At 37.2% G+C, this 16835-nt stretch overlaps 1 protein-coding gene across 2 annotated transcripts in view; it reads left to right on the top strand.

Annotated features, from left to right (window-relative positions):
* The first annotated feature begins 2296 nt into the window (after positions 1 to 2296).
* The window catches only part of LOC134421283 (prolyl endopeptidase FAP-like), a 37268-nt gene continuing 22729 nt past the window's right edge, over positions 2297 to 16835 (top strand). Inside the window, exons 1-11 of one of the 2 annotated variants that reach the window (XM_063161998.1) lie at positions 2297 to 2418; positions 3327 to 3411; positions 8780 to 8875; positions 10743 to 10837; positions 10945 to 11019; positions 11210 to 11262; positions 12222 to 12294; positions 12900 to 13020; positions 13525 to 13679; positions 14779 to 14882; positions 15216 to 15351. In XM_063161998.1, the coding sequence (XP_063018068.1) occupies positions 3384 to 3411; positions 8780 to 8875; positions 10743 to 10837; positions 10945 to 11019; positions 11210 to 11262; positions 12222 to 12294; positions 12900 to 13020; positions 13525 to 13679; positions 14779 to 14882; positions 15216 to 15351 (936 nt within the window). In that variant the 5' untranslated portion in view covers positions 2297 to 2418; positions 3327 to 3383. Of the gene's footprint in view, positions 2419 to 2763; positions 3061 to 3326; positions 3412 to 8779; positions 8876 to 10742; positions 10838 to 10944; positions 11020 to 11209; positions 11263 to 12221; positions 12295 to 12899; positions 13021 to 13524; positions 13680 to 14778; positions 14883 to 15215; positions 15352 to 16835 lie in introns of those variants that run through there. The other variant, XM_063161997.1, reaches the window with a different exon arrangement.

Genomic DNA, 16835 nt, shown 5'->3' with positions numbered 1-16835 from the left:
CTTTCACCAAGTGACTTACCCTCTTCCTACCCTTCTTACACTTTTATTTCTCTTACGTTATGGGTTCCTCATGTTGCAGAAGTTAGGAAGAGTTTGGCTGTTGAAAGAATTGCTGTTTGCTTCTTCACTGGTGCTGGTCTAAACAGTCCAGAGAAGGGAGTTCAGGAATTAGCAGCAGTTCTACAAAGCTTGTAAATGTCATTCTCTGACAGGTAATTTTTTTCCTCTAATCTGCAGCCATTGTGAATCTTATTTAAACTCATGCCTAAATAATTTGATTCCTGAAGTAGACAAATACATGGTATGCAGCATAAAGTCATTTTGTAAAGCCTTTTAGATCATGTGAGATTGAATCATTTCCTTTGAAGCATTCTCTAAGTATGCATTCATTAGAAGAAGCTGCATATTTGGAATGGAAAACTAGCCTGATCAAAAACCTCCATTTGCAATTTTGTGATGTTCTGGTCGTCAGAAATAACCAATGTTGGTAGGAAAAAATGTATTTCTCTAAACCATGCTATTGAAAATACAAACAGCATTAATTATGGAATGCTAGGAAATAAGTAGCAGTTTGGAAATATGAATATGAAGCACGAGTTACACGGGGAAAATTCTTTTGTCACAATTCTTTTCTGTTATGGAAATTTTGAGTAGCTGCAGTTTTATCTTGTTAAGAAAACCACTGGTTTTGAGCTGAGTTCTGCCCTTATTAGACAGTGTATTTTAGCATAACAAACAATATACATGAACAATGTATATGCAAAAAATGTATATACAAACATTGTATAAACAAATATATACATAAAGAATATATTTTAGCCTTCCCAGCCTTTTTGTCCTGCATGTCCTACATTACCAACATGGATCTTGTTCAGAAACCTCATCTTGTTTAACTTGTAATTTATTGTTGTAACAAGAGCTGCAGAGAGAGGGGAACTGATTTTTTATGAGAAAATGAAGCATGTTTCATATCATTGTTTTTTCCACACGATAAATTTGAATATTTTCAAAAAATTCTCTCTCCAAGTCTAATGCAATGAATATTGCCAAAATACTGCCCAGATCAGTTCTGTCTCACCAAGTCTGGTGTAACAGTTGGGATTCAAATCCCAGCCCATACTGATACTGTTAAGCTAAGGTGGTGACTTGGCCACTTGAGGGGTAGTAAATGAGATGTTTTTTCTTTATGATGCTCTGTAATAAATTCTTCATAGCTAGCCCAAGTTCTGCTGGAAAATTTGGTGTGTCTATTTGTGTGTCTGTGTCTGTGTTCCTGTGTGTCTGCATTGTGTGTATGCCCATGTGTATGTATTGTCTGTGTCCGGGTGTGTGTCTCCCTGTGTGTCCCTGTCCCTGTGTGTTTGTCCCTGTGTATGTGTGTCTCTCTCCTCGTGTGTATGTCCCTGTGTTTCCCTGTCCCCATGTGTGTCCCCTGTGTGTCTCTGTCCCCATGTGTGTATCCCTGCCCCTATGTGTATCCCTGTCCCCATGCGTGTGTCTATCCCTGTGTGTGTCCCTGTCCCCATGTGTGTTCCTGTCCCTGTGTATGTCCCTGTTCCATGTGTGTGTGTGTCCCTGTCCCCGTGTGTGTGTCCTTGTCCCGTGCGTGTCCCTGTCCCCGTGTGTGTGTGTCCCTGTCCCTGTCCCAGTCCCTGTCTCTATCCCTGTATGTGCCCCGGCCCCCGTGTGTGTCCCTGTCCCCCCGTGTGTTTGTCCCTGTCCCCGTGTGTGTCTCTGTCCCCCGTGTGTGTGTCCCTGTCTCCGTGTGTTTGTCCCTGTCCCGGTGTGTGTGTCCCTGTCCCCGTGTGTGTCCCTATGTGTGTCCCTGTCCCCGTGTGTGTCCCTGTCCCTATCCCCGTGCGTGTCTCTGTCCCTGTATGTGTCCCTGTCCCCGTGTGTGTCCCTGTGTGTGTCCCTATCCCCGTGCGTGTCTCCATCCCTGTGTGTGTCCCTGTCCCCGTGTGTGTGTCCCTGTCCCCGTGTGTGTCCCTGTGTGTGTCCCTGTCCCTGTGCGTGTCTCTATCCCTGTGTGTGTCCCTGTCCCCGTGTGTGTCCCCCTGTCCCCGTGTGTGTGTTCCTGTCCCTGTTCCCGTGCGGTGTGTGCGCGCTGTGCCGCCAGGGGGCGCGGTGCGGGGCCGGGCCGGGCGGGCGGTGGGGGCGGGCCCAGCTCCCTCAGGCCGGGCCGGGCCGGGCCGGGCCAGCGGCGGCCGCGCCGTGTGGGTAACGCGCGGAGCCGCGCACGGCGGGCTCGTTCTTCCCCTTTCCAGCCTTGCTCCGCTCTCCGGAGGGATGGATTATGTAACCTGACACTGCGGTCTCCGGAGTTTTCCCAGTTTTCAGCTGACCTCATTTCAGTGGGCTAAATAAAATAGGTGTAATTGGCGGTTGGAGAACTATTTCAGAATTTCCGTTGGGCTTGTATGTATTTACTTCTGTAAGCTCTCCTACGTAGCCTATAGATGTGCATGGTTTTCGGGGGGAAACAGCAATTCTTCTCACATGTGGAAGACATTAAACAGCACTGTTTCTGCTGCTTGTTTTGCATTCTTGTGCCATCATTTATTATTTCTAAAAGTAAACATATGTGAATTCCACATAAGCAATAAAGCTATGGGATTTTCATTTAATTTCTCTGTAGACAGTAGAAATACGGTCATGACTATGTCCTGAGAAAGTGGGGAGGGCCAAAAAACACAGTAGATGCTTTTCAGAGAAAAACAGTGCATGTCAAGTATCTGATGAGTCATAAAACCTCAAGTTAGTGTAAGCAGATGTTGGCTACAGCTCACATTAAGGGGAAGTACATAATCACCACCCCGATAGCCTCCCACTGTCCATTTCTTGTCCAAGAACTTCCCCAAAAGTGTGGTTTCAATTTTATGGAAAGCCTTTGAAATTGGCACAGTTTCCAAAAGTATGTAGGAAAAAAAAAGTCTACCAGAGGTTTGGCCTCCAACTGTGAAAACAGACACTGCCTTTTCGAACTCCTCTCCTAGATCTACTGACCAACACCCAGAAGAGAGAATTTACATTCTTTTAGAATACGACAGGAAAATGAAGGTCTGTATGCTCCTGAATTCAACTTTTGGTAGCATTTACATCCTTTGTTTTAAACTGTCAGCTGCTAGACAAGGCTCTGATGTGAAAATATTTGCTTTAAAGAAGGAAAGGGAAGTCTTTTCATATGTACTGCAGGGATGTTTTTTGCTTGTTGCTAGAACCGATTACAGCAGTTAGAGAGAAGGAGGATTTCATTATTTACCAGCCATGGAAACAAACTTCAGACAATATTAAAAATGTAATTATTGTTTGTTTCTCTTCTGCAGACCCGGCTAAAAATCATATTTGGCGTGGTTATATGTCTTTTGCTTTCCTTATTACTTATGTGTATTGTACTGCTACCATCAAGAGGTAAGGTATTTCTAATCTAATGTAGTGTAAAATGCAGTATCTTTGGCTATTGTGGCTTCTGAAGTTCACAAAAGTTTATCAAATCATGTTTAGGATTGTCCTGTCAGAATTGTTATGGCTTTATCACTTTACAGAAATGTACTGACAGCTGAAATATCCTGAAGGTAGAATTGAAATGCCAGCAGATGTTGAAACAAGGAACTCCTTGAAGTGAAAAGCACCTGAATTCAATTAATTGTGCATGATATATAATGTTCTTAGTCACCGCTGCAAAAATAACTCTCAAATCTTCCCATATTATTTTTCTGTTTGAGGGGTTAGGAGACTTTCCCAAACTGTTAGTAATTTTCATTAGCTTGGTGAACTTGCATTTGGTTTTAAATGCTTGTGCAAAAATTACAGAAGTTCTGTATCCAATTACAAGTTAAACTTCTCTTTTTTTTGTAGATAGAGTATGATGAATTACTTGTGAATATATTCAAGCTTGCATTTGAAAATTAAAGTCAGCATTGTATAAAAAATGGATGGGTAGTTTGCTCCAGTATTATAATGCCAGCTGTTGGTAAATCAACCCAGTGTGGTCTGCTGAGTGCTCTGGTGAAGCTCGAAATGAGTCTTGAAATTTTGAACATGAGTAGCACTGACTCGGTGGTTATTTTTTTCTATGACAAGATAGTAAGAGCAATGGAAGTATTTACATGACCTTATCACTATAGCAGATTAATGCCTCTGAAATAATTAAAATATTACCTAAAATAAATAAAATATTAAATAAAATAAATAAAAGGCTTATACTCCAGTAGCACTATCTATGTAAAGGATATTTTTCTGTTATTATTCTTCTTTATGTGTGTGGGCAGGGGGACTAAGATGGAGAAACAGTTTTGTATTTACAACTAAATGTTATAAAATCAACCATCTGCTTAAGTCTTGTGAAAGTAAGTCCTGCAGTTAATATGCAGGTTTTGTGAAAGGTGAAATCTCTTTCATATCTGACATTTCTGTGGCTAATGTTTATCCTGGGCTGTTGAGAGAAGGGTTGAAGGTTTCTGAAACAGTTAGGGATTATTTTGTTATGCAGCATTTTAATATGAGGATAGATGCATATCAGTTATATATATCTATAGATAGATATAGATATGCATATATATTATGCAGTGCTGGAAGAGATAGCACCTCAGAGTGACAGATTTGACTTTTACTGTCAATAGTGGGGTGCCAGATTTTTTGTCTAGCTAAGCATGGTCAAATCTGAGCTTTCACTACAAGGTAAGTGCGTGGTATCAAGTCAGACTTACTCCCATCAGATCTGCATTTTATGACAGGGAAGGCAGAATATTTTCATGAGATTTAATTTAAAAAAATAGTAGTGAGGGAGCAAAGAGATTGGAGACCAAGGATCAGTTTGCCAGCCTGAAGAAGTTGATAAAGATGATGGAAGGTACTGTAGGAAAAAATGAATGTGTGCTTTTTGTTGTCAAATACTGCTCTCTGGCCTCTTCAGTACCTCAGCAATTACGGAGAACTCTTGTAGTGTCTCTTGGAATAGTGACACTAGTCATACCAATAACCAGTCATACCAAACATCATATTTAGATCCAGTAGGATGATCAAGAAATTATCTTACTTCACAGGATGCTTTTGGAGGAGCATTTTAGACAACTGACAAACACACAGTTATGTCCAACACATATGTTGGACAATTATGTTGGATATGTCAGATTATGCCTTCTTATTCTCAGGTAGAACTGCAAGTGCTGCAGTTACCTGTTCAAATGCCTTAACCTTTTGGAATTCCAAGTAGTCTACTGATCAGTTGTAAATAGAAGAAATATAAATTAATTTTGCAGTTACAAATTTTGCGAGCTGGAGACAGACAGGAAATGGCTACACAGCTGGAACGTTGTTTGTACATTCCGGCTTTACCACTGCTCAACTGAAAGGATGTGGCAATCTAGAAAGACAATTAATTGCATATGAGAAATGTATAGACACAGACCAAATAAATTTCTACTTAAGAAATCTGCAAAGAAAATGGACGAGCATTTAGTTCTGGTTTTGTCTGCTAAGTTTCTAGTCATTTCATGTTCTTCAGACTTCTCAAAATGTGGTAGGTGGTTTTGATTTACACATGCAAGTGTATAAAAATGTTGAAAAATTCTCAAAAGTTAACAGGAAAATAATTTTTTGAGAGGATATTAAGAGGCAAATACTTGCAACTGCAAGTATTAGACAATTTCTGTGGGGCTCAGAAGAGCAAGGTGGGCAATATCAGTGTAGCAAATGGCATCCATGCCTAAGAAATCACTGACCATTTTTTGACACATCTTTGAGTTAGGAATGTGTGGTGGGATTTACCTGACAGTGATAACCCAGCTATGATACTGCAACTCCAAATGGTTCAGAAAGGAGCTTTTCACTTGTACACTGGTGTACCTAGTCCTCTTCTTCTGCAGCATAAAGAAAGAAAATACCTGTCTGCAGTTGAGAAGCAATAGTGGAACCACAGGCAGAGGTACAATTCACTGTATGCATTGCTTAGGCTTTGAATTAATCTCTTTTGCTATTTTTAATGAATGTCCAAAGGCATGTCTGTCAAAGTTTCTGTTCCCTGTGTGCTCTTGGCCTAGGCCTGAGGCCCAATCCCTGTTTCTCTGATTTCACAGGTGAGGTCATAGAGCTTACTGCTCAGCCACAAAGTGGTGAGCAGCCAGTTTATACTGAGAAGTTGTGTTCTCTGCAACACCTCAGCCAAATCCAAAGTGGAAAATCAGGTTCAGTTGATGTGAGTTCATGCTGAGTGTGACCAAAGTTTTGGAGCAGGGTCAGGAGTATTGGCATTAATTTCTGGTGCTAAATTGAGTTTTATGTTTCCTCATTTTGGAGGAGCTTGTGCTTCAGCTATTCAGCATCAGCCACAGATGAGGATGGAAATTCTAGTCCAGAAGCAGACAGTAACACTGTGCTAACCAGTTTTCCTTTGTCATATTGTCTACTTGATGTTTAGCAGTAGATGCTAAATAAAATACTTATATAAATGCTAAATAAAATACTTATATAAATGCATATATGTTAAATACATATAAAATGCATATATATATATACATATAAAAATAACCATATACAGAAACAACAATACATTCTGATTATTATGTATGCTTACTGTAATTGGCAAGACTAGACACAATTTATAAGGATGCACATTAGAACATGTGGAATAAGCCATAAGCCAGGAGAGCTTTGAGAGACAAAGCTCAAAGCTTTCTATCTCATAGCTTGGTGTGTGTGTGTTGGTTTTGGTTTAGTGGTGTTGGTTTACCCATATCCAGTCTTTGAAACTGAATAATCCTGGCAATACAAACAAAGCTGTTACCTAAAAACAAGCATTCAAAATTGTAAGTACTCCAGTGAGAAATAGTTGTTTTCAAATTTTTTGGCAGTACAGTGGTAGAAGTTCAGATCTTAGTGGGCACGTTTTGAAAATCAGCAGTCATAATAAATCCTCACGGAATATTAAGTATGTAAGGGTGAAATACCTAACACAGGGAAGGTTTGAATTAGAGCTGTGAAAATTAGACCAGTGATGGAAGTCTGTGATACTGCATGTCTCTTAAGATGAGAGAAGAAACCAGGTAATTTTACCAGATTAAGGTAACAAAAAGGACTTCAAATTTTAAGCTTTCTATACAAACAACCTTGGAAATAGATCTTGATTTATTTTGCTAATAAGCTTGTTCACTTAGAGAATTTTAACTGAGAGATAGTGGTAAGTAATCATCATTCAACATAACTAGAACTGGATTCTTTGGAATTATCTTCCGAGCAATTTTTTTAGGTCTGCCATATTCTATGTTTATCATTAATGTATCAAAGATCTGTAATATGCAGTCATAGTGTTAGCAAGAGGGATTAACTTCTTATTGAACTTCTTGGGGTATTTTCTGGACATATTGCTAGCTAAGAGTTTATAGGGACAGGTTTTTGCCTCTGGATTGGCATTCAGTTTTATCCCTTGTGACAGCTTTCTTCTGCATTAGTGCAGACAAGGCTTGTGTCAACAGTCAACCTGACATGTGTATTCTACAGTGAATAATAGTCACTTAGCAGAAGAAAATATGTGTTATCATTACAAAGCACCATAGAAGGCAATATGAAGAAACATTTCCTAGGAAGTCAGTGTGATCTTAACAGAGAGGGCAACTAATGAGCAAGTGATGGAGCATGATATGAAACCTGAGAGCAACGAGTCATCTTGATTATCTGTCTGTCATCTGAGAGCTCCGAAGGAACAAACAGGGGAAGTGGCAAAGATCTCTAAGCTGCAGTGTGACATCTCCACTACCTGAGTACCCTGGCAGAAGTCCCTTGGATTTTAAAGGAGAGAGCATAGCATCCAGAATGCCAAGACCTGAAAGCTGCCATCATCGTGCTGTTGAACTTTAAAAATTGGCCTTTATCAGAACAATTCATGTGTCTTTTGAGGATTAAATATTTTGATTATTCTCACTCATGTGAATTGCATAGGTTCTACATAGGGACTGCACAGCATAATCCTTATCCAGTTGATTGACCTTGAATTTTTTTTTACAATCTGCCCTAGCTTAAGTTGTTTAGCTTTGGGGTAAAATATAGCCAGACAATATCCAGGAAACCAGCCTCCACTTGCATTATTTTAATAAAGTTATCTGACCTGCTTAGAAATCAAATATTTGAGTACCTCTCTTCTTACGAGAATCATTGTCAGCTTTCTTTTGCAGCATTAAATAAAAAGTTCAAGTTTGGGTACACTCATTCATTACTTTTCAGCATTATTTTTTATCTGGATTCCTTCATCAACATTTTTCATGTGACTACTAAGAAATATATGTGGATGGTGATTATTTTGCAAGCTTTCTTCTAACAGTGGTTAATGAGGCATGTACAAAATTTGGAAGTTAGGGTTTGCATCTTGTTGTTTGACCATTTGCTGGACGTGTGAAGGTCCTGATTAAAATAGTTGCCTCTACAAGTTCATGAAACCCATGCTTAAAAAAAAATTAAAAACCTAAGCAACCTTTAATTTGTCTTTTATGTGGAAAAGGCTTATTTGGACTCACAGGGTCTTCAGGTAAATGTGTCTGCATGAATAAATGGTTGAAATAAATTAGTTTGTCTAGTTAATTTTGCATTCCCAAAGGTGAGTCTTTCAGAGACTAAAGTAATTTATCAGAACAGCAACAGGGATCTTTCCTTTCTGCTGTACCCACAATTTGCATATCTCCAGGAGTATCCTCACTGTTGCATGACACTAAATGAAGCAAAAACAAAACACGGGACTAAAAATTTTTTCCCTCTTGCCATTAACAGAAAATGTTTGTCTTATGCTTAGTTGTCAACACAGATGATGGTCCTAGAGCTCTTACCTTGGAAGATTATTTGAATGGAAACTTCCAATATAAAACATTTTTTCCATATTGGGTGTCAGGTAAGTAAAACCTTTTCTCAAACATAGATAAGCCTTTCTAATATGTATTTCCAGACTGGTTTACACAGACTTAGAAATGTATTTTCCTTCCAGCTTTACTCTGAATGAATGCTAACTATGAAATTAAACAATGTGTTAGTCAAAACTTATGGTTGAAATTTACTGTTCTGTCAGTCATTCTAGAAAATCCAGGTATTTGATGTTTCAACAGACATGTCTGAGTCAAGTATAAACTACAATTTTACAGAGGCCTTCAGTGTTTTATTTCTTTTACTGTCATATTCACTGCAGCAAGTGAAAGAAATTTGTCAATGTGTCAGTCATTCCTTAAGCAATCTTCTTTTCATGCTTTTCACAGTACTTTTTCAGTTACCACTTGTAAAGACTGAGGTAGTCTGTCTTACAGGCTCTGTGCTTTGTTTTCAGTAGTACCTGGCTCTGCCATGAGGCCAGCTGTTCTAATTTCATTTAAGGAAGTGCTGACACTGCTGAAATTCCTGAGTTCCAGGATATTGCATAGAAAATAAAGCTGACTTTCTAAGTTCCTTAAGGTGGAGACATGAAGTTGATTGCTGCTGATATAAATGTGTCTGTGTGTGGCTGAAGTGCTGCTCTTGTTATCATTGAATTGCACAGCCCAGGGAGACTGGAGCTAGCCTGGTTCCATTCCAGCACCCATGCTACCCCATCTCTGTGCCGCCTCAAGCATGTTCTCTGCCAGTAGCAACAAGCGTAGTGCCCATGCACACGGACTCTCACCAAGCTAGATTTAGCCCACAATTTTAGAACTGAAGTAAAGCCTTATGAGTGAGGCATTGCTTGAGTGGTTCAATTTTATGATGAGCAGTTTGAAGTACGTAGATATCACTTGTTTGATTTTAAAATTAGGTCACTGTTTGTTAGAATTCTGTCTGAATGTCTGAAGAATGTAGGCAGCATGTCACCTAAACCTAATATTCTTCTTCTCTCTTTATAGCTTTCTCACTTAGACTTATCTTTCCTTTTAACAGTCGCAAACTCACACAAAAGTCATGCCATAGATTCCATAGATAGCCATGCCTACAGCATTCCATATGTCTGCTTCTCTTCTGAAACAAGGAGTCAAAATTGTATATCTTATCCTAAGGATGATTTTAAACACAAATACTGTTAAAAAAATCACACAAGAGTGCTCAGAAGATTCAAGGGTGATCTAATTTCCTAAAAATGAACATCTTCACAATGTTTCAGGCTCCTATTTAACTTTTAGTCTTGTTTTCTAGCTGCACCAAATATGTAATTCAATCTCTGTTTATAGCAGTGAAAATAATAATCTGAAACTAAAATTTTGATCTTTATTCTCTCCTGAACTATAGCTCAGATCTTGAGTAAAGACCGGGTAAATTCTATTTTCAGTGAAGCCCACTCACCTTTATTTTGTAGGACTCTTGTGAGTAAGGGCAGGATCATGCAGTGTCAGTTGTCTGGTACTGCTTTTATCTGCAGAATATACAAATGAGAGTGTTCTGGTAAAATGATAAGCAAAGATATTTTTCTTTAAAACATTTACATTTTGATACTGACTTTCTAGTGGATCTGTCACTGGCATTCTTGATCAGACATGAGAATAAAATCTGGCATTTACTTGTGATGTTAAATAGTTGATCCTCTGTGCAGTGTATAGTCTCAAGAATGTACTCAAGAACCGTGAAGACAATTTCTTGATAACTCTGTACCTCAACATCATTAGAAGGAAAACATTTATGTAGATGCCAAAAGATATTTGCTTAAAACCTATTCTTTGAAAGAAGTGTGAATTTGTTGATAAACAGATATGTTGTGTAGTATCTTCTGTGAAGGTAACAAACATTTTATCTTGTTTATGAAGACAATGAATATCTTCACCAGTCTGCAGAGGATGATATTGTCCTTTACAATGTTGAAATTAACTACGCAACCACCATCATGACAAACAGCACAATGGTATGTACCTTTCTCATTAATAAAAAAGCAAAAAAGTGCCGCTGTATTTCAAGTTACAGTTTAAAAGTGAGTGAGACTAGAATATAATCTACTTCTTAATTTTTCAGAAACAAGTTAATGCTTCAAATTATGTGATGTCATCCGACAAATATTTCATAGCTCTGGAAAGCAATTATTCAAAGGTAATTATTTTAATATATCTTTTAATGTAATGTTTAATTTTATGTTGCATTTTGTTAATTGTATTTACCATAGATTAATGTTACTTGGTACTTTCTTGAGAAAGGGATAGACTGCGAAGAGGCAGCTGATTATTTGTAATTAGATTATCTTTTTCAAGGTTAATAATATTATCTTTTTTCATTTATGCAGCTGTGGAGATACTCTTATACAGCATCATATCACATTTATGATCTCATAAATGGGTAAGGCCTGATATTTCTTACAGAAAGCTGTGGTGCATACACTGTGGTGATGTGCTTGCAAGCATTCACTCCAAAACTGTAGTAATGAACTACCAACTTGCTTTGCTTTTGCCTAAATCTGTCTGGTCAGTTGTTTGCTTGAGAAAAAAAAAAATGTTCTCTAGGAAAAACCATACATTCTTTTCATCTGGATTGATTTCTATTTCATGCCCTGAAACTTACACTGCTCAATGTTCCCTTTTGTCCCCATCCCCTTCTACAAATTCATTCTTTTTATCATTGATCTAATCTTCAGCTTCCCTAAAACTCTTTTAACAGCCAACCCTGCATGCCTCAAAGATCTGTAGCTTGTCCCATGGCATTTGGTCTCTTTCTCAAGATTGGGCAAACCAAATCCAAAGGAGGCCATCTGCCTCTGCAATCCCTTTTTATGCTGAAAGCGTGACCAAATGTGCTTAGTTCTGAGCAACAGGGACTGCACTGAGCTGCACCATTCCGGGGCAACTGCTGGCTCAAGGTGACGGGAAGAAGTTGCTGCGAGCTGCTGTGAGTAGAGAGACCCTGCATGGGAGTTGGGATCCTCACCCAGTGCTGGACGCGCTGCTGTCGCACCGGCCCCAGCGCGTGCTGAGTTCACATTTCCCAATAAAACCTGCTTAGACTGTAACACAGACTGCAGCTACAGCAAATGACTGCAGGTGCTTGTGCAGCATTTGGAAACAGATAAGGCTGGCTCCTTGGGCTGTTGAATAGGTTTTCAAAGGAGTAAGTTTAAGCCTTTGCCAGCACTGGTGCACACCATGCTGTTAACTGCATGTCTCTGCCTGCCTTAATTGTGCATTGCTCGAGAAACAATAAGCAGTTAGAAAATGATTTTGTGACTTTTTTATTAATGTACAGTATAATGATCCATTTGCACTGTGCACGAAAAGCCATTTCAACTTCTTTCCTTTTTTTAGTGGTTTTGTAACAGAAAATCAGCTTCCACATAAAATTCAGTATATATCCTGGTCACCCGTTGGACACAAATTGGTTAGTAAAGATAATTAAGTCCTAGAATGAATTTGCTTTGTATGGCTTAAAGACATTTATCTTTGGTTGTTTGGGGGGTTTTTTTTATATATTTAGCCATATCTTTGACAGGCCTGTTTATCAATCTTGGTTATGAGAAATAATGACAAAAAAACCAGTTTTAACTTGTTCAGATTTTACTGTCTGTGTCTCAAGAGAAGAATAATCCATGTTCTCAGGTACATTATGTGTTTCAGTTTGCTCACCAGTCTTTACCCAGAATTGACCAACACAAATTTATATAAGATTAAATGCAGTTTCAAGGCCTAAAAACCAATTGGTTTCCTTTTGATGCTGTGTAACAAATGAATTTAAAGTGGAGATTCACAGATGCAGTATTTAAAATCTGTTCTAAAATTTTTACTGAACACAGAATTTGGCCTGCAATGCATCATTTATTTGCGGAGGTACCAGCTCTTGCAGAATTTACAAGGGCTATTAGTGTACCATTTCCCATTTTGTATACATTAGGTCTTGCTAGTGTAATGTAGGAGTGTTGACTGCAGAAGATCTTGCTCTAATCTTGTTATTGTCTGTACTCTTAAAAAAATCTTTCTTGTCTTTAGGTATATGTATATCAGAATAATATCTATTTGAAACAAAGTCCTAGAGAGGCACCAGTTAAAATAACTACTGATGGAAAACAGAATGAAATATTTAATGGGATTCCTGACTGGGTCTATGAAGGTAACTAAATCTTGCAGGGCAGCAACATGATAAATGCTTTGTTTAGATTGGTTCTGGTTTTCACAATCCATTTTAAAATGTCTGTGATGATACTTTTTTATTTCAGCCCTAAGGATTACTTTGTTTCCATATTGTATTTACCGTACAATGTATGAATTTTGTATTCGTAACACATAACCAAAATCCTGAGTCTTTGTTACTGAAACTGTATGAGAACTCTACAAAGTTGTCTTCCTTCTGATGCAAAGGCAGAGGCTGGGAATTAGGATTTAAAGTTTTAATTTCAGTGAAAATTTGGCACTTCAGTGCATCCAAAGCAAAATTTAAAAAAAAACATTCACACAGGAAAATCCCAAGTGAATTAAGTGGGATCTGTGTGCATGTTTGGAGATGTTTTGATGTTATTTATTTAGTGTAACTGTCTTTATGTGTCCAGATTGCTGAGTAGAGTGTTAAAATAGATTGGAAGGTAGATTACAGTTATAAACATTTTTTTTCCCTCAGAGGAGATGCTAGCAACAAAATATGCACTGTGGTGGTCTCCAAGTGGAAGATATTTAGCATATGTACAATTTAATGATTCTGACATACCAGTTATTGAATATTCATATTTTGGTGAGGACCAGTATCCTAGAAAAATAACTATCCCTTACCCAAAGGTATGTTGTATCATTTTTTGACTTCCTTTCTGTTGAGAAATTAGTTATGACAATGAGAAAATTGACTGTGCTTAATTCTTTAAGTATTACCGTGGTTAAATCCATTGTGACTTAAATAAAAGACAAAAAGCTTGGTCTAAGCTCAGAACAGCTGTAAGTACACACAAAATTTTAATTATAATATTAAAATATATTCCATATTTTATATATTTTAAATATAATATCAGTGAAATAAATTTTATTACTCATGTAGGTAAAAAGCATGTGTAAAAGTACTTAATTTTTTTAAATTCAGTTTACTTATTCATGTGTAAACAATGCAGTTGTTATTTTTCATTATAGTAAATAAATTATGAGACTAAGGTGTTTTCTATATATATTTTAAAATAAAGGCTTCACTTTATTTGCACACTTCATAGTGCTTTTTGATCTGAAGGGGCTTTGGATTTTAATTGCTTTCAAGTGTGAGATCTAAGGCAACAAGGTTTGGGGTTGGCATTTCTTCAGCATGCATTAGAAAGCTCTCCTGACTCTTATCATGTTCACATGATTGCAAGGGATCATGCTAATGTATTTAAAGAATTTGTTCACCTGTCAGCTGGGTCACAGTTCTAAAGTAAAACTGGATGATTTAGGCCACACATGGAGAAGAATTAAAAAACTGATAATGTATGCAGTGAAGAAGCAACCATGAAATCAGTTTAAGCAACCATTTCCCAGTTGGGATGTCAAACAGCCCTTGCAATCATGTGAATAAACTGGAGTTTTATGCTGAAGTCAGTGTAATGTGTGCTGCCAAGACCCCCCGCTGCAAACAGAACAATCGTTACCACCAAGCACATTTTCTGTAGAGAAAGGCACTAAACTCAAATGTTTAAAAGGTTTTCTTCTTTATATATAGAAATATAAATGATGGAAAACTAAGCATGTACTACTGCTGTAGCGTCACTCTTAGATCTTATAAGACTATTTGCTCTTATATACTCAACTGAATTCATATTTTATTACCTGTCTACTTTCCTGTAAAAAGTGTTTTGATTTTCCTCAATTTGAATTATTCAGATCCTGGTTTTAATAACCTAAAACATTTTCTTTGAAGGCTGGAGCTAAAAATCCTACTGTTAAAGTGTTTATTGTAGACACTATTAACTCTGAAGCATTTGGTCCTAAGGAGGTGCCAGTTCCTGCAATCATAGCATCCAGGTAGTGTGCCCTGAAATATGTATTTTCTTGGTTAAAAACAGGTTTTGTCTATTTGTTTTAAATGCTTGAACCTCTGAGTTGTACTTTATCTATCAGTGTACTGCCATATTAAACCCCTGGAAGGATCAGAAGCTAACTAGAAATATTGCATTTTTCTTTTTGCTGTCCATATGATACATTGTTACAGAGGATAAAAAAGTGCCCTAAAACAGTGAAAGCTTTGTTGTTGTTTTTCAGAGAGAAATGTGGGGAATGCAATCTGTAGCAATGCTTCTATACTCCTGTTGTTTAATAACTGCCATTTCTCCCTTTTAAATTTTTTTTATATTTTAGTGATCACTATTTTACTTGGCTTACTTGGGTAACAGATACTCGAATCTGTGTGCAGTGGCTGAAGAGAATACAGAATTTTTCAGTCTTAGCTATTTGTGACTTCAAAGAGCATTCAAATACTTGGGACTGTCCAGAGGTAACGAAGTTGGAAATATAAATCTAGAATTTTACTAATCTGACATTAGAATTTTTTAATCCCTGCCATAATTATATTTTTCTGTGTTTTATCACAATAATATTTTACTATAGTGATACATTTTTTAATATTTTAATTGCTGGTAGAGGGGTGAAAAATACTAATTACTCCAGGAAGTAAAAGCACAGCATTTTTTCTTTGTGAAACTTAAGTAAAAACCAAAACAAAAACAACCACCTAAAATGCTGTTGAGAGGCTTTCAGTAATGTTTTTTATTTCCTTCTTGTGATAGCATCTTCAAAAGTAAAACCATATAGGATCTGTATTTTTTTTAAAGAAAATCTTATTATGCTGTGTTGAAATTCCATACTAAGTCTGACTAAACCATGTTCTTTTAGATTAATGTTAGATTATTTGAAAGAACATACACGTTAATTGTAAGGCAGGTTTTCTGGAAGAAGAAATTCTTCTGTTTTATCAAATCATACAGTTCTAGACAGTAGGCAAGTTTTCAGAAACACGATCAGATCCAAAAAAGAAAACTTCAGGCTGATTGCAGCAGTAACTACATTTGGTTTCAATATGCCATTCTGTGATTTAGTCAGTTGGAAAGAAGACTGTGCTCTGCTGAACAGAACAGAGATTTGTAAAGCCTGAGAAGTGTACACACAGATAAATTCATATACATCCTGAAGGAAAGACCACCCTGAATTTCAGTAACTCTAGTACAGAGATCTCATTTGTTGTCTTTTGGTATTGGTGCTTTTGGCTTGTCATGTTTTTAGGGGTCATGGTACAGAACACCTATTAAGGCTAACATTAGATGAAACCTTGAACTAATTGGAAATAAAAGGCAAGAATATTTATTAAAGTATTCTGAAAAACTGATAAATTAAAATTATAAATTCAGAGTTTATTGACACAGTCTTTTCAAGTTGAAAATAATTTTTACTCCTCTTTAACATGAAAACTGTTGCAAACTTAAAAGGAATTTAAGGTCCTGTTACTTCAAAAACATTGTCATTGAAGTAGCAGTCCACAGAGAAATACTATAATTTAGTAGGGAAAAAGCCATGTTTCATGCAGCATTTGCTATATTTCCTAAGTAATTGTTCCATTTTATAGGTTCATTAATACTGAATCTCTACCTTGCCTGCAAGTAAACTGTATTTTAATAATTGCATATTTTAATGGAAAGAAAAAACATATAAGGTTTCTCGGATTCTACCACAATCCAGTGAAGTACTTTAACACAAGCTTAACTTTTAGCACATTGCTGGTTTTATTTACTTCAGTAGATCTGTTTATGTGTTTAAAATTAAGCATGTGCTTAATTGCTTTGCTGGAACCAGACCAGACCAGACCAATTAACATCTTTCAGGACTTTGTTCATGATCCTTGTTTAATTGCATTTCTCCATGAAACCTTATTTATGGAGTCACTACTGACGTTTCTATAATTCTATATTTAAACAGTGATACAAT

The sequence above is a fragment of the Melospiza melodia genome, chromosome 8, assembly GCF_035770615.1.
Source record: "Melospiza melodia melodia isolate bMelMel2 chromosome 8, bMelMel2.pri, whole genome shotgun sequence".
NCBI classification, from domain to species: domain Eukaryota; kingdom Metazoa; phylum Chordata; class Aves; order Passeriformes; family Passerellidae; genus Melospiza; species Melospiza melodia.
The sequence above is the reverse complement of the archived record's forward strand: the minus strand, read 5'-3'. Positions and strand labels throughout refer to the sequence as shown.